Below are 23,827 nucleotides of genomic sequence, written 5' to 3'. Positions count from 1 at the left end.
CTAAATTTAGGAGTCATCTGGCAAAAAGAAAGGCAGAAAACTCATTACATTCTAGGTTTTATTTAGATTAAATTTATTTATTTCAAGTTTTACTACTATTTTTGTCTATATTTTTCACTGTAATATGTAAAATGTACTATTTTTAGGTTAAAAAAACATTCTGGAAGACATCTCACGACCCCCCATTTGTGTCTTGTGACCCCCATTTTGGGAACCCCTGTTATAAGAGACAGGGAATGTGAGGTAAAGACAGAGTATGAAAGACAAACAGGAAACACTTTATTATTGCTTGTATTTATATTATATAATTTGATTGTCTGATATCATTACATAGAAAAGCCAACATGTTCAAGTTATTTAAGCTCCATGATTATTTCATAAAATCATTCTTACAGTCAAAAAAGGACTTCAACAACGTCAACATCTGTCTTATAAATCTTAATAAAAGCTTTTTAAAAAACACTGATCATTTTGTGCATATATTAGCTTGACTTCTGACTTTAAAACAAACTTTAATAACTCTGATCCTCCTTTGTTTCATAACCTGACAGACCATACATCCAGTAAGGGATGATGTACAGTGAGCAGGTTGCTAAAGCAGGTTTGAACTCCAAAGGGAGAGCAGGATACCAATTTGAGAGATAACAGACCATGATTTATTATTTCTTCCTGTCGAGAACTAACAGAGCACTGTGATTGAGGCTAGAAGATCAGGTGTTCAACACAGCCTTGTTGTCATAATATATGTTTGAACATCCCATTAGAAACACAGCAGCACTGACCAGCATGTGCATGATAATCTTTGGCTTTCATTTATAAACTTTAAACTTCATAAGCTCTGTATTTTTGGTTGTGTAGAAAATATAGGTGCGAATAAAAAGACCATTGTTGAAATAAAGAATAAAACTCTCATGGTAAACACAACTCTACTTCAACAATTAAACCCTCAGGCAAGGAGAAAACAGCTACTTCAATACTTCTTGTAAATTATAAAATTAAAATAATTAGTTTAAATATTTCATATTTTCTGTTTAACAGGCTGATTGTTTGACTTTCAGTCCAACAGCTCGTCCTGTGACAGAGACAGTGCAGCTTAACTTCATCGTGAGTTTAACAACCAGTGTTGCCCCATGAACAGAGGCTATAGTCCTCATTGCAGCGATCATTTGCTGCATGTCTTTCCCCCACTCTCTACTCCCCATGTTTCCTGTCTCTTCTCAGCTCTTCTATCCAATAAAGGCAAACATTTCCCCAAAAAACAGCATTATCTGTACCCTATTTTTAAACTCACACATGAGCAGGAAGTGTGGGGGAAATGTGTTTCCTCAGCAGGAAATGACTTGAGTGAGGCAGGTTAAAAAAAGAAGGAAATTATAACTTAATGTAAGAATGAAGAGGGGGTGTACTGATCCATATCTATCTTTAGAAACATGTTTCTCACTCGGTCTCCTACTCATCATGAACTGTTTAACTGGTTAAGAAGCTGAAAATAAGATTGCATCTGTAAAAATGTTAAAAAAGAAATGGAAATTCAATTTTTTTTTAGCTTGGTATGTTTGACTTGGTCTTAGCATTGCAATGGAAATGGAAACCTGAATAAAAAAACATGATTGCCAAAAAACATGAACACTTTGTCCTCATCAGGCACTCTTTCAAACTCAGTACTCTTTTGAAATGACATGTTTTGATGTGATAAGTGTCCCACAAAGTTTACTTTTCAATTCCTCTGGCCTAAAACACAGAATCAGTATTTTCAGAGTTTTATCTTGGGCACTTATTTCTTTCATGAATTTTGTTGGAACCTTCTTGAAAGTCTCTGGTTTACAATTTAAAGCAGGAAGAGCACAAAAGAAGAAAATGTGAGGATGGAGGAGCACAGTTGGTCTTAAGTGGACCGTTTCTCCACACCCTGTTTGATCCCCAGCACCAAGTGAACAAACCAGTTGATCTGAACCATCCAGCCTTTCTCCCTGCAGATCTCGATCTGGTCCAGCAGGTGGCGCTGTGCCTCGTCCTCGCTGCGGCCGACAGTCAGCGCCTCACGGATGTACTCGATGTCCTCCTTACTGGTCAGCTGGGGCATGCCTGAGTGACCAAGACAAAGAATCTCAATTTCCAGGCACAAGTATGATCCTAGATCTGTATTTAGAAATATATTTTGTGTTTTCAACAATTTTTCTATCTAGAAACTTCCAGTGTCCAACAAGTGAGCAAATAAGACTTACTGGATGTTACTGGATATATTGTGTGAATGTGAGTCAAGTGGGAGATGGCACAACGTCTAAAAAAATGCTAAATTAAAGGAATATTTAAAATGTTCTGCTCTCAAATGTCACAAAACAAACAACTTTTATAAAACAGAAGTCATACCAGTCATCAGCATCATAGAGAAGAGGATGATGAGCAGGTTGGTGTGGTGCCTCAGAGCCAGGTAAGCTTTCACACACACATCCTGAGACAAAGATACAGGAAGTTTAACCTTAAACAAACTGTGTACTTATTCAAATAAATAAAAAACATGTGAAGCACAAAGACACAGGCTGCCAACACATCCGACCCAACAGAAGCCTCCCTCGGCCAGCAGCATGTGTGCATGAAGAAATCATTCTGTGCACCTGGAATTTCTGGAAGTGGGGGCTACTTTTCTTTCCTGACGTTCCCATGACGTACAGGAAGTCTGGTGTGAGCACAAAGGGAACCCACTCCTTACTGATGCCCATGAAACTCTTGTAGTTCCCCAGGATGTGACCGAAGTCGATGTGGAAGAGGTTTCCTGTAGAGACACAAAGCAGATCAGTCCTCTGTGTCTACACAGTAAGGCTACAAGTGAGTCAATGACAGCAGACACAAACTCAGGAAATATACTTCATTTTGAAATAAATGACATTAAAGAGGAGGTATTCTGCTTTCTTCAGGCTTTATCCTGTCCCTCTGGTTCCTCTGTTGTAACGTAACATGATTTAGAGCTTTCAGGAAATCCCTATTTTTCTCACAGTGGAGTTTTAGAAACTCTTATTTCAGCCTCTGCCTGAAATGCTTCAATTCAGCTTCACAAACCCCCTTTCCTCTGATTGGCTAGCCCTCTGGAGGCCTGTTGGGGGTGGAGCTATGAGCAGATCATTTCCTGTTGCCAGCTGTTCCATTGTGCCAGCAGCACAGATGAACTTGTTAGGAGATCATTATCATGACCTCATCATTTCAGCAAGTCCTGTGAAGATCTCGTGAAGGACTTGCTGTATTTTAAGAACGGACTGTTTTGAGCCGTTCACACATAAATCACTACAACATATTCATTTGAAACATTGCACATGACAAAGCATGATACCCCCTCTTTCATAAAAAACTGATATCAGACTTCTTTACCAGACTCAGTGATCATGATGTTGTCGTTGTGGCGATCCCCGATACCCAGCACATAGGTCGCCACACAGTATCCACCACAGGAGTAGAGAAACCTCTCCACGGCCTGCTGGAACTACACAGAGAAAAGTTGTATGACTGGGAGAGATATTAGAATCAGTTTGTTGCTAATGCTAACAAATCAAATCAAATCAAATCAATTTCATTTATATAGCACTTTACACACAACACTGTTGATCCAACGTGCTTTACAACAGAAAATGAGGAAAACAAAGAGAAAATGAACTAAAAACAACACAAACAGAGGGAGAGAGAGGGAAAGAAGAGTGGCAAGAGAGCAATATGATTAAAAATTAAAAATTCAAAGTAATAATGACAACAGTAATGACAAGAAAAACAATTAACAGTGCAGTGAGTATCTGAGCCAGTTTGGTTAGGGACAGTTAAAAGCTAATGAATACAAGTGAGTTTTGAGAAGACTTTTAAAAGTCTCAACAGAGGGGGCGAACAGGAATGGTGGGGGGAAGAGACTTCCACAGTTTTGTGGCACAGATAGAGAAAGGCCTTGTCCCCACAGCTCTTTGTCCTTGATCTCTGGACAGACAGGAAGTTTTGGTGTGATGATCTGAGTGCTCTGACAGAGTGATGTGGAGACAGGAGGTCTGAGATGGAAGTAGGGGCCAAACCATGAAGTGCTTTATAAACAAACAGAAGGATCTTAAAATGAATTCTGTAACTGACCGGAAGCCAGTGGAGGGAGGCAAGAATTGGGGTTATGTGGTCTTTCTTTTTTGACCTTGTCAGAATCCTAGCAGTTGCATTTTGGACTACTTGAAAGCGAGTTAATGAGGACTGAGTGATTCCAAAGTACAAGGAGTTACAGTAACCGATGTGTGATGATATGAAATGTTTTTGGACAAGATACAGTTGTGCTCATAAGTTTACCTACCCTTGCAGAATGTATGATTTCTTGGGTAGTTTCTGTTGTCTTTATGATATAAAAAGAGTACACACATTTGTTTGACAAAAAATGGCTTCACCCAACCACTAACCATGAGGGAAAAAAATGATTTTCTCTTATCATTCGTATTTTCTTAAAAATGGCCAAGAAAATCACAAATTCTGTCAGGGTATGTAAACTTATGGGCACAACTTTATATGGATATGCTTGGGCCGGTCACGATGTGTACCTTGTCCTCGCTGACACACTTGTCCCTCAGCCACTGATAGAGGATTTCATCTTTGAAAGCTCCAGTGCTCCCGACAACACTCTGCTGGATGTTAGCGATGGTGGTGGCATCCTTCACAATCTCAATCATACCTGAAGTTACACAAAAACAAAGAGGGGGTTAAACATCCCACAGTGACCGTAACATGCAGCTCATCTGTCAGAGTCTGACCTATTCTGTTTCCAGTGGAGATGCAGCCGTAGGGTGACAAACAGAGATCCAAAGACTCAGTCTCCCAGATTGACTCCATGATGAGCAGAATCTGAGGGACAGAAGAGGACACTCAGTTCAAGAAGTCTTATTCAGTCATCTTTGAACCTCTGTGTTAGACACTGTGTCACCTGCAGGATGAGCATATCCTGTCTGAGGTCGTCTCCATCTTTGAAGATGATGCCGATGGGGTCTTTGGAGAGAGTGGTGGGGTCGGCTCTTTTAAACTGCAGCCAGAGTGGCTTCTTCTTGGACGCCATGACTTTACACTGCTCAATCTGAGCGCACATGAAGAGAGAAGACTTTAAAGTTCAGTTATTTAGGTGCTTACATGCTCACATCCTCTTTTCATGTCTGTTCATCCTGCTTCTAAACTACTTGGATGGTATTTTTGGATTTCTACTGGACATAAAGGTTGAGGTATGTCTGCTTTGTCCTCACCAGCAGGGCTCCAGCTCTGAGTCCTGGATCATACGGGACTCTGAAACTCTCTGGCAGACCCGATGACTGCAGAATCTCCAACTTCTGGCGCAACTGAAACACCACTGACAAACAAACAACACAAAGAACACTGGTTAAGTCTATTTTTAAATCTTTGAACTGTGATGGATTAAATATGGCTGTTTGTCTTCTTATTGTGTTCTTTCTGCTAAACTAGGCCTTAAGCACAACACAGACATAGACCAAAACAAAGAGCTCACTGTCTGACATGGACCACAGTGTTTGGTAATGTGTGTCAGCAGCAGTAGTTAAAATTAGTTTTACACTCCCACTGAATCTGTGTTACATTTCTGTGTCCTTAGATCCCACTCATGAAGCTCATTTAGAATAAAGTTTAAAAACGTGTATTTATATATCCCCTACCACACATGCAGACCAGAGTGACTCATACAGAAACAAACAAGAAGAATCAATAGATTATCTCATTTAAACTTGTCCACTTAAAAGAACTGCTTTCTGAACTTTCAGTCTCACCTGGGGGTGACACCTTCTCTACCGTAATTGTTGTAGTAATACCACAGCTAATTATTGTAATTATATATCATTACTTTGTCTCCAACTTGAGAGGGATGATGATGATGATGAAGATGCTCACCATTGAATAACTTAATATGGGTATATTCTATTACTTTAATGCCCTCTCTACCCTTTTACCTTATCAGAAATCGTGCCTGAAATTATTATTATTATTATTATTGTTGTTGTTGTTGTTGTTGTTGCTATTGTTATCATTATTATTATTACTGTTATTTGTGTTATTAATTGTATTATTATTATAATAATAATAATTATTATTAGTATTATCATTACTATTATTGTTATTATTATTGGTATTGTAGTTATTATCATTATTACTATTACTATTATTATTATTACTATCATTAATATTATTACTGTTATTGTAGTGATTAGCATAATTATTATTATTACTACCATTAATAGTATTATTGTTATTGTAGTTATTATCATTATTACTATTATAATTATTATTATTGTTGTTTTAGTTATAATTATTACTATTGTTATTATTTTTATTGTAGCTATTATCATAATTACTATTATAATCATCATTATTATTATTATTGTTGATGTTGTAGTTATTATTATTACTATTATCATTATAATTGTTATCATTATTACTATTATAATCATTATTATTATTATTATTGTTATTATTTATCACACAAACACACACCAACACTCATAAAGATATAATACATTCACTAACATCTAACATCCCACAAACACAAGGTGACCCTGTTTGCCCTGATTCCCCTGAATATTATCTCTAAGTGTTCTCTCTTCTGTTATGTTAATGTCTGTTGTTGTCTATGTCTACTTTCTGTCTCACCTTGTATAGTGATGTCATACTTGTCAGCAGATGTTGCCTTCATCTCACGGGTGACTTTCTGCAGAGCCTCAGTCATCTCCACCTGGAGAGAATCAATTCATCATAGAGTTAGTGAAAGAGAAGAAGAGCATGGACTGCAAACCAGAACTTCAAGATCACTACAGCTTACATCATGTCTCCCTCTTTTTAGAGTCAAACCAAAAATAGCTGACCAAAAAGAGTCCAACTTTGTCTATCAAAATAATGTCAAGGTAACCTGATATCCGATTATGATACAGACAAATGTATCATAATCACAATAAACTTCATTTCTAGGACCTTTTACAACACCATCTCTTTCATCTACACACACTGTTTTATATAAGGAGCTGTGTAGAGACCTGTTTCCTGAAGTCCTGCAGCATGTCCTCACCACAGCCTCTGAGGTAGGCCTCCAGCAGGACAGCATACCTCTGCTGATAATGCATGGACTGAGCGATCTCACTTCGCAGGAACCAGAAGAGAAAATGACCGATACGTTTACTCTGTGGAGGAGAAACAAAAATCACAAACAAATAAAAAAGATTCACTTAAAAGGACTCTTGTTATAAAGCTGGGAAGTAGAAAGTGCAGGAATGAGATTCAGAAGTTGGACCTGCTCACCCTCAGAGCTCTCTTCAGCAGGAACCTGACCAGAGCGCTGTCGTGGTACGGCTCAAACTTCACCGCCTGCAGGACAAAGCAACACACGAAGACAAGATCATGTAGGTTATTTCTAGTGTAAGCTTTCAATACGACAATGTTTTCAGGTTTTTTAGTGCACACCAAGCAGCAACCTCCGGTCTCAATATATGAAGCCCATGCGGAAGTGTTATAAACTGCAGTTCATCGAGCATCAGCTTGAGGCTGACTGCAGAAACACTGGAAACCACATACAAACCCATTCAAAAAAGACGATCTTTGCAGCAGAAATAAACATGTTTACAGTCTGGTTCAAAACATCTTGGCTCTACGTAGCTAATTTTCTTATCAGCACACACTGTACGGGGGGTTGAATTTTTATCAAACGTGACGGTTCAGGAGATATTAAGATTACGAGTTTTTGCCCAAATAAGGACATGACTGACTTGACTGACAGGCGGGAACACAGAGCTGTTGGCTAGGAGGCTCAAACCCCGCCTCTTTACCTCTTTGGTTGAGTTCAGCATTACCAATATGGCTGACGCCAAAACAGCACTCAGGAACAGATGGGTGACGCCACAGATACTACATCCATTATCTCTACAGTCTATGGTCCACACACACATGGGAAAATATTTTGGTTCTAATTTACAACTCCATTAAAACCCCTTTGAGTGCAATCCAGACCAGACAGTGCAAGCTGAAAATAAGCCAGTTTTTCAAAACACAAGAAGGTTCTTTATTATTTCTTTTTGATCAATCTAAAATGTAAAAATGAAACACTGTTCTTTATTTTGACCACTGAGTGGTGCTGTAGAGCGATGTATGGAAACCTCCAGCCAATGTGAACAAAGCAACGATCAAGAAAAAACCAAAACAAGCTCTGAATGTTTGCTGCTGTAATAAAGTACATAAAATCATGTCTGGGCCTCAGGGACAGACAACCATTATAAACAGAAACATTACGAGTTCCTTCAACAGACTGAGTTCAGAGGTTACAGTGAGAGGAGACAAACAAACTGGATAGCAGCAGTGAGTGAGGACAATGCTCTGTGTGATCCAACAGGTCTGAAGTTTAAAAACTGAAGTAGGGGCTACACAAATAGCAGTGCAGCGGGATTATGTGGATTATAAAGAAAATCCCATTTTTTTTACCTCATCTGGAGAACAAAATCAGCTCACTTAAAGTTTGCCAACCACAGTATCTATGAATGCAGGTGCATAAAACGCTTTTCTAGGTATGGACTAGAAATGAAATTGCTATTTTTCTTTGAAATCATCTGATGGATCTCTTTCTTGTAATTTAGAGGATCTGACACTAACTTCAAACCCAGCAGAAGTTGTGAGACAGTAAACAAGACACTCCCAAGTTCCAAAAACTGCAGTTCCTCAAATGGCCACTTGAGGCAGGCTCTAAAAGAGAGTAATCTCCCATGTTAAAATGCTCAACCCTTCAACAATAAAATGTGTGTACAGCCTCAAACAAAAGTTTGTGCATCTTTCATGGTTGGGAAGATAAGCTATGGAACTCACAGGGTCAATTTCAATAAATTCACTTGTTAATATTATATTAAAAATGAAGATTGTGCATGTAGTTAGGCTGTCACAAGCAAACAGATGGCATCCAGTTTCTGTCCGCTAGATTTTTTAGACATCTCTGACGTTTTGTTGCATTTTGGTAAACTTTGCATTCAAACATCTGACTGTTGTAGTTGCATTAAATAAATATTAATTCTTTTAGAGGGGATCTGAATCATTGTATCCAACACTACAGTCAGGAGTGTTCTGTACATATGTTAGAATACATTTGAAAAGTGACCCTCCACACATCACTGAAGTTCACAAGATAAAGAGACAGCTGCGTACTGTAAAGTTATGAATCATTTTCCTATCAGACCAAAGGGCTCTTTGTTGGCCTCAGCTGATATCTCATCACGTCCATGGCATGCAAAGCTCACCACAGAGTCAGCCATGGAGACACATCAGAAAACAAACATGCAGAGAGCCTCTGCTGGGCTGCCTCCTTTCGAGATGTCGTGAAATAGTGTATCTGTGAATCAGCTGGAAGAAAGAAGCTTTGACTTCCTGCACTGTGAGGACTGTGTGATCTGATGAAGTTACAGAGGTTTGATTACTGTGAGTTTTGTAAGAAGTGATAAAGGAAGGGATGATGTGTGTTCAGTTATCCCACTGCAGATATCAGTAGCACACTGGAAAAGGGCTAAAAGTAATTGACAGAGGTATTAATCATATATTTGTTTGTGTAGTTATTTAAAATATTACAAATGAGGTACTGTAGGCTTTTGTTCAACGGATTATGAGTTTGCAGAGAAAAAGGAAGAGAGCAATATCCCAACTCAGTGTAAAAAATACATCCTTACAGGTACTGCAGTCATGTCTCATTTTTACTTAGAGTTAGATAAAAGTTTGAAATCACTTTTCCGTCTGTGTGCTAAATATTCAGCCATATTGAGCTTAGCTTAGCTTAACACAATGACTTACACAAAGTTAGCCTGGGGTAGTGGTGCAGAAGTGATTAACATGCAGTATTATTTGTCTAGGACTGGTAACATCTCTGCTGGATAACAGTCAAATGCAAACATAGCCAGGCATGCTACGTCTTACACTTATTGTGTTACGCTGAACTAAACTAAGCGAGCTCATACTCAGCCTGTAGACATGAGAGCACTGATCGTGGTAAGAAAATGAATAAGGGTGTTTCCCAACATGTCAGACTTTTATAATTGAATATTAAAAGAACTGTTAAGCAGAAAGGTTGGTATATAAGTGTCCTTTCAGTGGTTTAACCTTCTTGATGCAACAACATGTAAATAGAATTTAATGCCATAGCAAGTTGAAATGAAGCTAATTTAGACTTGAAGTGTTTCTGATTAACTATTTTCCATCTACATGAATGAGGTTGCTAAAGCTACTGGCAGTTCTCAGATCCATTTATATGCCGATGATACCATCATATACTCAGCTGGCCCTTCACTCCACTCTGCAGCGTCCATCCTTCAGCCCAGCCTTATTTCTGTTGCGCAGTCCTTTCATAGCCTCCACCTCCGCCTTAACATCAGTAAGACTAAATGCATCATCTTTGACAGGAGGCATGTTGTATCCAGCCCCCCCACGATCAGCTGTACAGATGGCTCCCCTGTGGAGTTTGTCAAATCCTATAAATATCTAGGCTTCTGGCTGGATTCATCTCTGTCCTTCATCACACATTAACAACCTTCAGTCCAAAATCAAAGCCAGACTAGCTTTCCTTTTCTACAATAAAGCCTCCTTCACTCATGCTGCCAAACACATCCTCGTCATGATGACAATACTCCCGATTCTGGATTATGGTGACATCATTTACAAAATGGCCTCAAGTACCGCACTCAAGAAACTGGACACTCTTTATCCTTCAGCTATCCGCTTTGCCACTAATGCACCCTTCCACACTCACCACTGTGATCCCTATAAATTGGTGAGGTGGCCCTTCCTTCATACCCGGCGGCTTCACCACTGGCTTCATTTTGTATACAAGTCAATCCTGGGCATGACACCTCCCTACCTGTCCTCTCTTCTTCACGTTGCCAAAGCCTCATATCGCACTAGGTCCAGTGAATTCATCAAGCTCATCATCCTCAGTACTTCTACTGTTTTCGGACGTAATTCCTTTCATTTTGCAGCAGCTAACGACTGGAATATCTTACAAAACACCCTCAAACTCTCAACTTTGACTCCACTCACAACTTTCAAGCTTAAACTTCAACAGATTGTAGTTGACTGTTGCTCCTGCTGATCACTTTGGACTTTACTTACATGCATACTGATGAAATGAAGCTGATTTAGACTTGGAGTGTTTCTGTTTAACCAATTAGCATTTCTTCATATGTTATGATAGAGTTTTCCCCTGAACATCACATCATATTTCACATGTCTTGTAGGTAGAACCTTAATTTTTGATAGTTTTTTTAGTGTTTTTTACTGACTTACTGTGTCACCTCTGAAAGGAAAGGAAAAAAAAAAGATATGGATCACCTGTACAAGCTGCAGAAGGTATCTCAGAACATCATCATCCTCCAGAGTCTCCAGCTTCCTGACAGCCATGGTGCGAACCTGAGCGTCTGAGTAATGACAGTCCAGCAGCTGCATGGCCAGACCCACATCCAGACCACTGAACAGGAACCAAATGAGGACAGGTAAGAGGATGGTGAAACCTACCACCTGATACGTAAAGTGGTATTGTGACAGCCTTTTCACCTGCTGTCCCATGCACTGCTGCGCTCCAACAGACGGTGTGTCGCCAGAACGTCCTCCTGTTTTCCCCACCTGACCGAGCCCAGGAGCTTTGGATAGGCCCTGAAGACATCATTAAGAGTCTGAATTAAATATCCAGCAATAAAGGAAAGGAGATTTATTATAAATCTGTAAGCTGAGTACCTGGGGTCACGCATACACTCATGTCTGAAGTGCCACAGCAGCTCTTTGTCCTCAGGGCTCAGTGGGTGAAGAGGGTCAGTAGCCACGATAGCTGCAAACTGTTTCTTCAGGTGGTTGGGCATCTCTCTCTGACCCCGCTCTCCACCCTCAGCCTCCTCACCGCTCACGTCCCGGCCCACATCGCGACTCTTGGGCAGCACCACTGGGTAGCAGTACTTGTCCAGTAAAATGGCGATGGCCATGCTGGAGGCTTTGTCCGGGTTGGTGGCTGAGGTGAGCTTGTCGGCGTTGATGCTGCTGCTGCTCTCGTCGCCTTTCTCCGGCATCTTCCACATGTTGAGGATGAACTCGCCTTGACGGAGCAGAGAGCGGTGGTCGATCAGGAGGAGGTTGACGTAGTAGAGGAGACGATTCTTTGTCTTTCCTGAAACATGGGAGGAAGGACAGATTCAAGCACTCATTATTAAAAGCAAACTCAAGACCTACCTTTTTAGTCTCGCTTTTAACTGAGTTTTATTCTTATAACAGTTTTATTTCACCTTACTTTATTTATTTATTCATCTATTATCTAGTTCAAATTTTAGTGACTTTTTATTTATCTATCTATCTATCTATCTATCTATCTATCTATCTATCTATCTATCTATCTATCTATCTATCTATCTATCTATCTATCTATCTATCTATCTATCTATCTATCTATCTATTTATTTATGTATTATCTAGTTCAGATGTTAGTCATTCTTTATTTATTTTAAGTATAGAATCTTATTTTCTTTTAATGGTTTAATATTTTGTGTTTTATTATCTAAGAAATGTATTTTATTTTTGTTGAGTTTTTATCATCTTATGTTACCTCCAGTGTTTCCTCATGAAGATACCATGAGAGTGTTTCCTCAGTTAGTTCAGCAACTTCTTTTTTTTTTTTCATTTATTTATTTATTTTATTTGTTATTATTTTTATTGTTGCATATTTTGTGTTCCTAACGTTAGGATTGTTGGGTGGGTTTGGGGTCAGGACTCGGGTTGGGATTAGGAAGGGGGGTCTTTTTATTTCATATACATCTTTCTTTTTCTAAATTGATTCTCTTTTAAATTGTTTTTATGTACAGCACTTTGTGTTACAATGTCATTGTATTAAAAGCACTTTATAAATAAAGTCTGATGATTGATTGATTGTTGTAATGACGATCCACATAATACAGTGGGATTTATTTATAAGAAGTGCCTCAAACCTGCATTCTAACAAAATATGATAATATGGTAAACTTTGAATACTGTCGTCTGGGACAGAATTATAGCAATAGTATCATCATATAACTATAGTCATAAGATGGCTTTGCCCAAAATCTGGAACATAAGGTCTACAAAGCAATGGCTGACAACAAGGTGACCACATACCTCCTTGTTTTAGAGGTAAAACGGTTCATGGTAAATGGACTGCACTCTTATAGCACCTTTCTAGTCTTGAGACCACTCACAGCTCTTTGCACTATGAGCCACATTCCCACAATGATGAAAGAGGCTGCTATGCTAAGTGCCCATCAGTGCTAACTAACTCCATTCATACACATTCACATGCTGTTGGCCATGCCTCTGGGAGCAAGGGGGGTTCAGTGTCTTTCTCAAGAGCACTTTGTAGGAGCTGGACGGATTAACAACCCCACCACTGAGCCTCAGACACCTCAGTCTATCTAAGCTGACTGTAGGGCCCTGAGTATCAGCAGACCTCACCATCATGGCTGCCTGTCCCTGCTGTGTTGTCCTGGTAGGCCGAGCCTCCCTTGGAGTTTGGCGTCTGAGGCTGCTTCCCACAAACCACCTGGTTAAGAGAACAGGGACACGTTGTGATCTGAGTCATGAACAGATGACCACTGTGGAGTTAGACTGACATGTTTACCTGCAGGTTGAGACGTGCTCCTTTAGGCAGGTCTTTGATCTTGATGTTAAACTCCAGCCAGCAGTTCCACAGCACCTCCTCGTTGAAGGTTTTAGAGGAGCTCCTCTCCTGGGAGAGAAAAGAACGCCATCATCTGAGTAATACTATCCATGTGTTTAGAACATAACCAGGTTTGAACTAACTTGATTGTTGTTTTTGAAGCCCAAACACAACAGAGGTAGTTTTTACTCTCTTTCTAAACTGATGCATCTATTTAACCCTTGGAACTCTTTATAGAAATGTTTTTACAACGTCTCCTTTTTCTACTTCTGCTTAGTGTGATGTTATTTCTTTGAGTATTTACAAATGCTTGTTACTCTGCAGCCTAATCTGGAAGGTTATGTAAACCAGTAAACCCCAAAAAATGGTAACTCTTCAGAGTTTCTTTCATATCTGTAAAATGTTAATTTTCTAAGAAAAACTACCTTTCGAAGTGGGGTAAGAAGGTGCTTTGATCATTTTTATCTTCAATAGAAATCCTCTTTAACTTGAGAGCTGTGTGATACTACTGCAAACTGAACATTTCTTACTGCTGCTCCTTCAAAATAAAAGCATTCAACTGGAAAAGGCTGGGGCTTTTATTTTGGAGCATCAGAAAAAAACATCTTTTGGTTTAATTATTCATGAAACATTTATGTGTGCTACAGATTAAGAACATTTCATAATTGTAACTGTAAATCAGTCACACTGCATGCAGTAATAGAATAAGAGAGAGTAGCCATAATGAGCGGTTTGTTGCTGGTGTAGATCACAGCCTCCATCATTACACTGTTCATGTTTGCAGAAGTTTAGATTTACCTGAGCGAGAAGCTGCTGGCCGTGGAAGATGCTGGCCTCTATGAAGACAATGAACTCTGGGATTTTGGGGAGAGACGGGATGTCGATACCCAGCACCTTCACTCTGAACTTCCTGTTACAGTCCCACATCGAGATGGTGAACACTCGCTCGTGGTCCTTCTCATCGATGGTCAGCTGCTCGTGGGTCCCTGACAGGGAGAAGAGGATGTGGATCGTTAAGTCATATCCATAAGTAGGACTGTGTTTGTATGCATCAGGACGGTAAAATCAACACACACACAAACACAACAAACTGCTGATGACACTCAGCTCTATGTGGCCGTGTCTCCGGATTTCACTGGGCCAATTGACTCACTTTTTAACTGCAATTTCGATTTTAAGGCCTGGATGTCTCAAAATGTTTTACAGCTCAACCAGGACAAAACAGACGTACTTGTGAGAAACTGGCCTCCACACTAAATGTTCATGGACTTAATCCCAGCCAAGAAGCGAGAAACCTAGGTGTTTTATTTGATTCTGATTTTAATTTTAAACCACATGTTCGTTTTATCACAAAAACAGCTTTTTATCATTTAAAGAACATTTCTAGAGTGAGGCCATTTCTCTCTCTGAGCAACACAGAGAGACTGATGCACGCTTTTATTACCAGCAGGCTAGACTACTGCAATGCTCTCCTTACTGGTCCTCCAAAGAACACAATAAACAAACTGCAATTAATACAAAATGCAACGGCAAGAGTTTAAACAAAGACCAGAAGGAGAGCACACATTACACCTGTTTTAAAAACTTTACATTGGCTGCCTAGTTTTTAAGGCGCTGCATGGCCTCGCACCAGACTACATATCAGAGATGTTTTTAGTGTATAAACCAGGAAGGTCTCTCAGATCCTCCGGCTCCTCTCTTTCAGTTGTTCCTCAACAAAAACATTTGGTGACGCTGCTTTCAGCCACTACACACCGAGACAATGGAACAGCCTGCCGGAGGATCTGAGAGGCGCTGACAGAGATATTGAGACTTTCAAACGTAAACTAAAAACGTATTTATTCAGTCTGGCTTTTATGTAGGGTTCAACAATTTTATTACTTACTTTTTACTATTTTATTGATTTTAATGTTGTTTTATTATTTCATTCATTTTAACTGTTTATTTGTTTTTGTTTTTTATTTATCTACTAAGTTTTATTGATATGTTCAGCCTTAATATTATTTCAGCTCTTTTTTAACCCTTTTTTAAAATCTATTTATTTGAACTATTTCTATTCTTAATATTAATGTGATGCTTTAATCTATTTTAATTACACATCTTTTATTGTTGTGGGTGTGCATTAGTCTCTATTTTAAAATCAATTTTTATTTTTTAATATGTCTTGCCATCATTTCATTTCTGCTTCTTTCTTGTTTTCACTTTACAGCAACTGCATTTGATTTATATATAAGGTGCTATTGATTGATTGATTGATTGATTGATTGATTGATTGATTGATTATATCAGAACTGCTTACCTGCCACTCCAGTGCAATCATCCACCTGAGCCCAATCCTCCTTCTGGACCTGATCCAAGTCAGGATCAGGTGGCTTCTCCAGAACCAGGTGAATCTCCTCCCCGTTCTTCTGACACTGACGGATCCAGTTGAAGTTCTGCAGTGGCCTGTCACCGTACAGATACTCCTCCCTGTGTGCACACACTGAAAGGTCACTTTAGACAGAAATGAAACTCTCCTCTATGACGCACATTTACTTTCTATGCAAATGTCATCGAAGTCCAGAGATCAAAGTTTCATTCAGGATGTGCTCTTGACATGCCGTACCTTCCACACACACGTAGAACAAAGTCCTCCTCACACATGTTGTCGGGTATGCCCAGCAAAACTCTCTTATTGGCTATTTTGGTGAAAAAGTTCACCAACACCTGGACAAGATGGGACATTGTCAGAAATGTTAAACCAACACAACAGAAAGATGGGAACACAGGACGTAACGCTCATCACTACACTGGTCTACCTGTGGCGGGGTGTCATCGATGGAGACTTTGATGGTCTGGCTGACCGTGCTGATGTGGATCACCACCAGGATGTGACTGTTACCGACCTGAACCAAGACAAATACACAAACTGAAGTCATAAAGAAACATGGCGGTCAGTGAATACTGGAAAGTAAAGTTTGTCTATCTTATATTACGAAACTGTAATCATGCAAGGACGCACCTTGCTGAGGATGTGCTCAGGCAGCGGTTTGCGGGTCACCCAGGGGTCCATGGAGTAGAGTTTGGGGTCTCGGTCAGACAGCTCGATACGTCGGGGCGTAAGCAGCTTCCTGCGGGTGAACTCCAGCTCATCATCATGCACGTTACTGACATCAGTCACGTCGTAGCCAATCAGGTAGTTGAGGTAGCGCTGGTAATGCAGGGACTGGTCTGAGGGCTGAGGCCGCGGGACAAGCTGGATCCGACCCACGTCTTTCTTCAGTGCTTTAAAGACACAACAGAGAAGTTTAGATTGACATGATGGGATAACAAGAGAAGTCTTTGCCTCCACATGCTGTCACAGGTTCATACCCCTCCAGTAGCGGATGCAGTCCAGCGTCTGGAAGACCTGGTGCTTGTCATAGATCTCACACAAGTTGCCCTTCTTCTGGTAGAGCAGGATGCAGTGGTCAGGAGATAAGCGCTGGTAGAAGTCAGGACAGAGGTTCAGAGTCACCGCCTTCAACCACACCTGAGCTTTCACCTGGCAGACAAATGACACAGTCAGCTCACCACGCTGTATCAACTTCTGAAAAGACATTTCATCACCCGTAGAAAATAAACCCTCATCATCACATCAAGAGACCTGTTCCACCGTCCAGTTTCCGGCCACGTCCAGCAGCAGAGTGTCATGGCTGCTCCCTCCTCGCACCACACTGGGTAAAACAAACTCCACACTGATCTGATCCATGGAGCAGCAAGAGGACGAGCTGATGGCTTTCTTTCTTCTCCTTCTCCGGGTCTCTTCTCGTACAACTTCGGGCTCTTCGTCGCTCACCTGGATCTGCTCCCTGTCCATCGCCTAGCTTGAAAGGAACCAGAGACGAAGAGACACACGGAGGGAACACGCTAATGCCATGAACATGTTTACAGCTTTAGAGGCCTATAAAATAAAATATATGAAATTTACTTTCATCACTTTCAGTCACAAGGTTTCTGTTCAGAGGGGCAGTCAGATGAGAATTGATTTATGGTAATTCATGTGTCTCTTATCATCGAGCCCAGGGGTTCCCAAACTTTTCAGTTTAGGACCCCCAAAATAAAGGTGCAAAAGACTCGCCATCCCCGCTGTCCCTCCAAGTGTTTAAATGTTGCTTCATACTTCATACAGCTGGTCTGCAGAAAATTAGCAACCTACATGACAGGTGGCGGTTTCCTGTGCATCAACCGTCTGCTACTGATGCTTTTGTTAACTAATTAGTAGGAATGTAAGGATACACTCAACCCACGATTCGACTTGAATCCTGATTTTTGGTTCATGATACATCAATTTTCAAGAAAACTGGATTGAACTCAAAATTTAAATAACTATTATTTCATTTCAATTCTAAGATATGGACAGTTGCAATATATATTGTTCTCTTATATTTATGTGTAAACAAAGTCATCCTTTTTCATTTTTAAGGTGTGTTGTAACTCAAATAAAACCACTGCACACTTTTTTTCAGCACCTTGCAAAAAAACTAAAATCACTGTAGAAAAATAACTTCTTGGAAAATTTCAGAACAATTATAGAGAAATAGAAAGTGAACGATACTCAAATGAAAGTGTTAAATATTAAAACAAATAAGGTAAGACTCTTTAAATTAGGGATGTAAATTTCAAGTATTCTTCTTGATCGATTTTTGGAAATGTTAACGATTAATCATCATTTAATCATTAAAAAAAACCTAAAAGTTTTCCATGTCAAAAATAATGCCTGATGCGTTTTTTCCCCTGAATCAAATTTTCCTTCATGACACAGTGTATATTACTGATGGTATTAAACAGATACAGATCATATTGATTTGTTCAAAATGTTAACACATTGAATATCAACATGAGGAGCAGGCTTATAGATAATCTCTGTGGACGCATGGTCATAGAGTGAAGACTCAGACTACAACATGTGGATTTACTGCAACAGGACAACTGAACAGGATCATACTTCAGACTCTCAGTGTCCAGGTTTCTGACTACTCGTTCTTATTGTGGAAAATAAGCATTTAAACGTGGTCAGGAGTCAGCCGGGAGCGCAACCAAGTCAGAATCAGTCCAGCAGTGGAGAAAAAAAGCTCTCGTGGAGACCTGTCACTCAGCTGCAGCCCCCAGCTGAGCGTCTCCGCTGTGAGCAACACCTTCAGTCAGCTGATTCTGAAACATGCTTTAAATTTAAAACACCTCCACTCAGTGAGTGACGAGAGAGCAGCGCAAGAGACTTCATGATGTTGAACAAGCGGAGTATAACAAGCGCCTTCTACTGTTTAAAAATAATATCCAGATACAAATTATATTGAATCGATTGTAATTCACCCTTATTTGTATTGATTTTTTTTATCGTCTTGTGGTATATCCTTACATCCCAACTAATTAGTAAATAACTTTAACCTTAAGGAGTCATCTGGCAACAAAGAAAGGCAGAAACCTAATGAAAAAGTTGTATTTGCAATGTTTTGTTTCAAATTGAACTACTATTTTTGTAGATATTTTTTACAATGATGGGTAAAACATCCCATTTTAAATTACCTAAAAAAAAAAACATTCTGGAAGACATCTCGTGACCCCCAAATAGTGTCTCGCAACCCCCCCAGGGGGTCCCCACCCACACTTTGGGAACCCATGATCTAGCCAGTCGAACAACTCAACTCAACTCAACTCAACTTTATTTATACAGTACCTTCCATACAAACATGCAGCCCAAAGTGCTTCACAAAAAACAGCCTTTTGGCTTTTATTTATCTTTCCCACCATCATTTCACCACTAAAAGAACTACTGCCTCATAGTAAACAACAGGAATACTGTGATAGTTTAGAATATAGGAAATAAAGCTGCTGTGAGGACCATAGAAACTTTTACAGGTACATATCAACCACTTTGTGACACTTTGCTGTCTTTAGAATCTGTTTCTGCTAAAATTGTATTTCCTTTGATTCAGTTGTAGTACCTTAAAATCATCACTGCACTGTAGTCTGATCCGGATCAAGTATTTCTGTTTACGTCTTTTGATCTATTTCATTTGAGAAGTCATTCATTTGATTCAGTGGTGAATTATTTTATGAATTTTTTTTTTTTTTTGCCTTGACAAGAAAGTAAACAAAGGGATCTTCAGGGATCAGATATATATTTCAAGAACAAACTCATGGTCTTAGTAAAATGCATCTGAGGTCACAGGATTTCATGGCCTCAGTCTCTCTTCTGCTTCTCTCACATCAGCAGGAAGTTTACAAAGCAGGAAGCAAAACTCGACTCAGTATGGATGGAAATATAACACCACAAAGAAACAGTGTGCTGTTTACCTCACTCTGTCATTAACTCCATTAGTTCCTTGTCAGCATTTACAACAGGCTGAGACCTCTGAGAGGACACAGGGACACTTTTCAGAGAAAGCTGAACTGTCTGTCTGAGGGAATGTAACGGTACAGCTGCCTTAATAATAATAATCAGAGGGAGAGGCGTCACTTTGATTATTTATATCATATATAAAGTGTTATTATGACTCACCAATGAACGCAGACAGCAAGGTTACCCGAGTCTCTGGGCGACTGTTTCGGCATTTATGCTACATGAAGAGACAAACAGCAGAGGAGGAAAGTTACTGAAGCTTACACTCAGTCTGAATTAAGGAAATGCTGTGGTTGTGTTCAGGAAGGATGTCAAGCTACTAACTTTCACAACACCTAATTAGAACTACACTTCCGGTTATGCTTTTCAAAATAAAGCTGCTCTATGAACTGTGTGCATTAAAGGTGACATATCATGCAAAATCGACTTTTTAATGGTTCTCTACCTGAAATATGTTTCCCTGGCATGTCTACAAACCCCCCGAGAATGAAAAAAATTCTCGTTCTGATTTCTCCACCTTTCTGCAAATGTGTGTGAAACGAGCCTTTCAGACTTCCATGTTTTTGTTATGTCACAACAATATCCGGTCTGTAACGGAGTCAGAGCTCGGAGCTTGTTCAGCCCATAGACTGTATAAAATACAACTCAACCCCTCCTCCGTTTTTCATTACCTGCACACATGTGTGTCAACAAGGAGTTTAGGAGGGAGGCATGCTAGTTGTAGGTTGTTTTAATAAACACATAGGTCAGTTTTACTCCCCACGTCTGCAGATTTGAAGATCTAGTGGATGATTTTTACTTTTCATGGATAAGTGCTAGCGCTAGTTAGCATAGCCACATAGCTACACGTCGTAGCTGTAGCTGTGTACCAAGACACACGTCGACATACTGACAAATAAACAACAAGAAACACTAAATCTGTGACCAATCGTTCAGAAAAGTCCTGCTACAGGCGCCTCTCCGTCAGGATCAGATTCTGGATCAGATTCAGAGGGTTGAAGTAACGTTATCTGTGAGCAGCCGTGTATATTCAGCCAACATGTAAACATTAGATCAACGTGCAGGAGAGCCGAGGGCACATCCACTTCCTGAGGGGGCGTGGTCAGAGGTAAAACAGACTGTTCTGAGGAGGGCTGAAGAAGAGGGTTCTTCAGGCAGACCAAAATCTGATTTCAAAGTGTTTTTTTTGAGCATAAACTTTAAAGACATGTTTTGGGGACCTCTTAGACCAATATATATTGATGAAAAAAGCGTGATATGTCGCCTTTAAAAACTGTCATACACTGTACAGCTGCTGGTAATCTATTCAATTACTGTTCATCACTAAGCAGTAACAGTGTATTTAGAGACAGCATCCATTCTTTAAATCTCTTCTTAAAACCCATTTCTACAGACATGATTTTATGTTTCTAACCGCTTTTACTTCTACTTTATTCTTAATTTTGATTTTTATCCAACTAATAAATTGTTTTAAATTGTATTTGATTATTTATTGTTTTAAATTTTTTTTCATTTATTATTTTAATGTTCCTAATTTATCCTGAACACTTTTTCTAATTTCCCTGATGTGATGTCGTCCTCTTACTCTGAATCCTCTTTTATTGTCCTTTTAATGCTTTTATTTACTCTACACCTTTATTTACCATTTATATTCATTTATTTTTATTTAATTATTTTATTTATTTATCCTTGAAAAACCTCTCAACAACAATTTACTGGTCTATTGTTCCACCACTTCATTCTGTTTAATTGACATGACAAAGCTTATAATTGCAGGGACAATTGTTTTCACAAGCATTAAGCTATGTGACCTCAGGAGGACAATAAGATGAATTCTCTGACATACAAAAAGCAGTTCATTATACTGAAATGCCCAAGATAATAATTTGAGACACAAGAAACCAGTGAAATTAAGTTCTCATCCTGGAGGTAAATACAAGGACATTCCTTGGTTCCTGTAAATGAAATGTACATGTACGTCAGGTTATGGCTTCTGTAAAAGTTTTGTGTTATTAAGAACTATCAAAATATATTTCGCATTGATTTATATTAAAGGTACATTCCAGAAACGTTTTCATATGATCATGTTTAACTTGATTCATCTTGCATTGTTGTAATTCTTCATATTGACCACCAGATGGCAGTAGACACCGATAATCACTAATAGTAACTTTTTGATAAGACAGCAAATGAGACTGAAGCTTTGCACTATTTTGATTTGTTTATTGTTGTTGTTAATTAATAGGCTTGTTTTACCGTAAAGCTACATCATTTTAAACCTGAGTGAAGTTTTGGGCTGCTCAATCTCTGGTTGAATGTGAGGATATTAGTAATGTTATATCTTATTCAACCAAGCAAAGCCATAATCAGATATATGGCCTACTACCTGAAACTCAATGAAGGAACCTTTTCTCTCTGATTTTTGAGATTAACTTTCCTGAAACTTCCTGTTTAACTAGTTCCGCTGGATGTAAGATAATAATGCTGGAGGCAATGTGTCAACTGTGCTTTAATTATAAAATATTCTTACATTCTAGCATGTGTCAAACACTGCATCACACTATTTTTATAATGCTTGTTTAGAGTCAGTCATATGGTATCACACAACATTACAATCTTAACATGCTTTTAATCTTTGTAAGCCTACTTTGAGGTTACATTTAAATTACTACATTCAATTTTAGTTTTTACTCACATTGTGCTAAATCAGGGGTTCCTAATCTTTTCAGCCTGCGACCCCCAAAATATAGGTGCCAAAGACTTGTGACCCCCACTGTCACTCAAAGTGATTTAATGTGGCTTCATTTAGCTGGTCTGCAGAAAATGACCCTACCTATATGAGCACGTGTCTGTGTTTCCTGTGCCGTTATGAATTAACCTACTGCTACTGATGCTTTTGATACTTAACTGTTCACTAACCCTAAACTCAGGAGTCATCTGGCAAAAAGAAACGCAGAAAACTCATTACATTTCTATTTTCAAGGTTTTATTTTAAGTTTGGCTACCATTTTTGTCGATATTTTTTACTATAAGGGGTAGAATGTACTATTTTAGATAACTTAAAAAAAAACCATTCATGGAAAAACCCCCATTTTTGTCTTGCGACTCCCCAGGGGGTCCCGACCCACACTTTGGGAACCCCTGTGCTAAATTACTGTGAATATCTTGCGACACTGTAAAATATATTGTCTTTACATTCTTATTTCCGTGATTAAAATAACGTCACAATATTTGAAAATAAATGATCGCAGTGTGAAGCAGAAAACATAAAGATGACTAGTTTCTTTTTATCACTAAACATTATGTTCAGCCCTCTTTCATAACTTTGACCCACCCAATGTTTATTGTTGTGGCGATGAACATAAAGAGAACAAGTCTAGACCAAGCTGACCAATGAAAACGAGAGACAGCTTTGATTGACAGGTGGTTCAGCCAATAGGATCGCTCGGATGAAAGTGTTTACACCAGCCCTCATTCCCGTACAAGGCGACTGTTTTGGTGAGTTAACGAAAGTTCATTGAAAGAATTTCTGTCTTTTAAAGCGTTGAATGTGAGATTTTACTCCATGTTTTGAATGATTTCCCTCTGTTCTTGGTGCTGGAGTAACAATGTGTAGCTGACAGTGTTAGTTTTGTGCTGTAAAAGCAGTTTCGCAGCTCTCTCAGTAAAGCTTCATTGTTGACGTTGGCGAACAGTTGTTTTGTTGTAATTGCCTTTGCGCAACACAACGCCTCTTCCATTCTCATATGGAGGCTTAATCTCACTTTAACTCCCTGAATCCT

At 39.2% G+C, this 23,827-nt stretch overlaps 1 protein-coding gene across 2 annotated transcripts; it reads right to left on the bottom strand.

Moving 5' to 3' along the window:
- Window positions 1-275: 275 nt before the first annotated feature.
- pik3cg (phosphatidylinositol-4,5-bisphosphate 3-kinase, catalytic subunit gamma) lies at window positions 276-20,465 on the bottom strand. Of its 2 annotated transcripts, none has more exons than XM_034673570.1 (24): window positions 20,205-20,465; window positions 17,310-17,529; window positions 17,036-17,207; window positions 16,686-16,948; window positions 16,483-16,569; window positions 16,290-16,390; window positions 15,984-16,153; window positions 14,483-14,670; window positions 13,646-13,753; window positions 13,480-13,567; window positions 11,746-12,169; window positions 11,566-11,664; window positions 11,344-11,479; window positions 7,294-7,359; window positions 7,032-7,175; window positions 6,652-6,733; window positions 5,241-5,344; window positions 4,931-5,077; window positions 4,761-4,851; window positions 4,551-4,681; window positions 3,364-3,475; window positions 2,616-2,773; window positions 2,371-2,452; window positions 276-2,085 (listed from the first exon to the last, which is right to left on the bottom strand). In XM_034673570.1, exons 2-24 carry the CDS (start codon window positions 17,520-17,522, stop codon window positions 1,886-1,888), a joined length of 3,366 nt encoding a protein of 1,121 aa, XP_034529461.1. In that variant the 5' UTR covers window positions 17,523-17,529; window positions 20,205-20,465; the 3' UTR covers window positions 276-1,885. The 2 variants fall into 2 exon arrangements, with proteins under 2 accessions (XP_034529461.1, XP_034529462.1); XM_034673571.1 differs by having other exon boundaries at window positions 17,310-17,525.
- Window positions 20,466-23,827: the final 3,362 nt, after the last annotated feature.

This window comes from Notolabrus celidotus, chromosome 21, assembly GCF_009762535.1.
Source record: "Notolabrus celidotus isolate fNotCel1 chromosome 21, fNotCel1.pri, whole genome shotgun sequence".
NCBI lineage: Eukaryota > Metazoa > Chordata > Actinopteri > Labriformes > Labridae > Notolabrus > Notolabrus celidotus.
The sequence above is the reverse complement of the archived record's forward strand: the minus strand, read 5'-3'. Positions and strand labels throughout refer to the sequence as shown.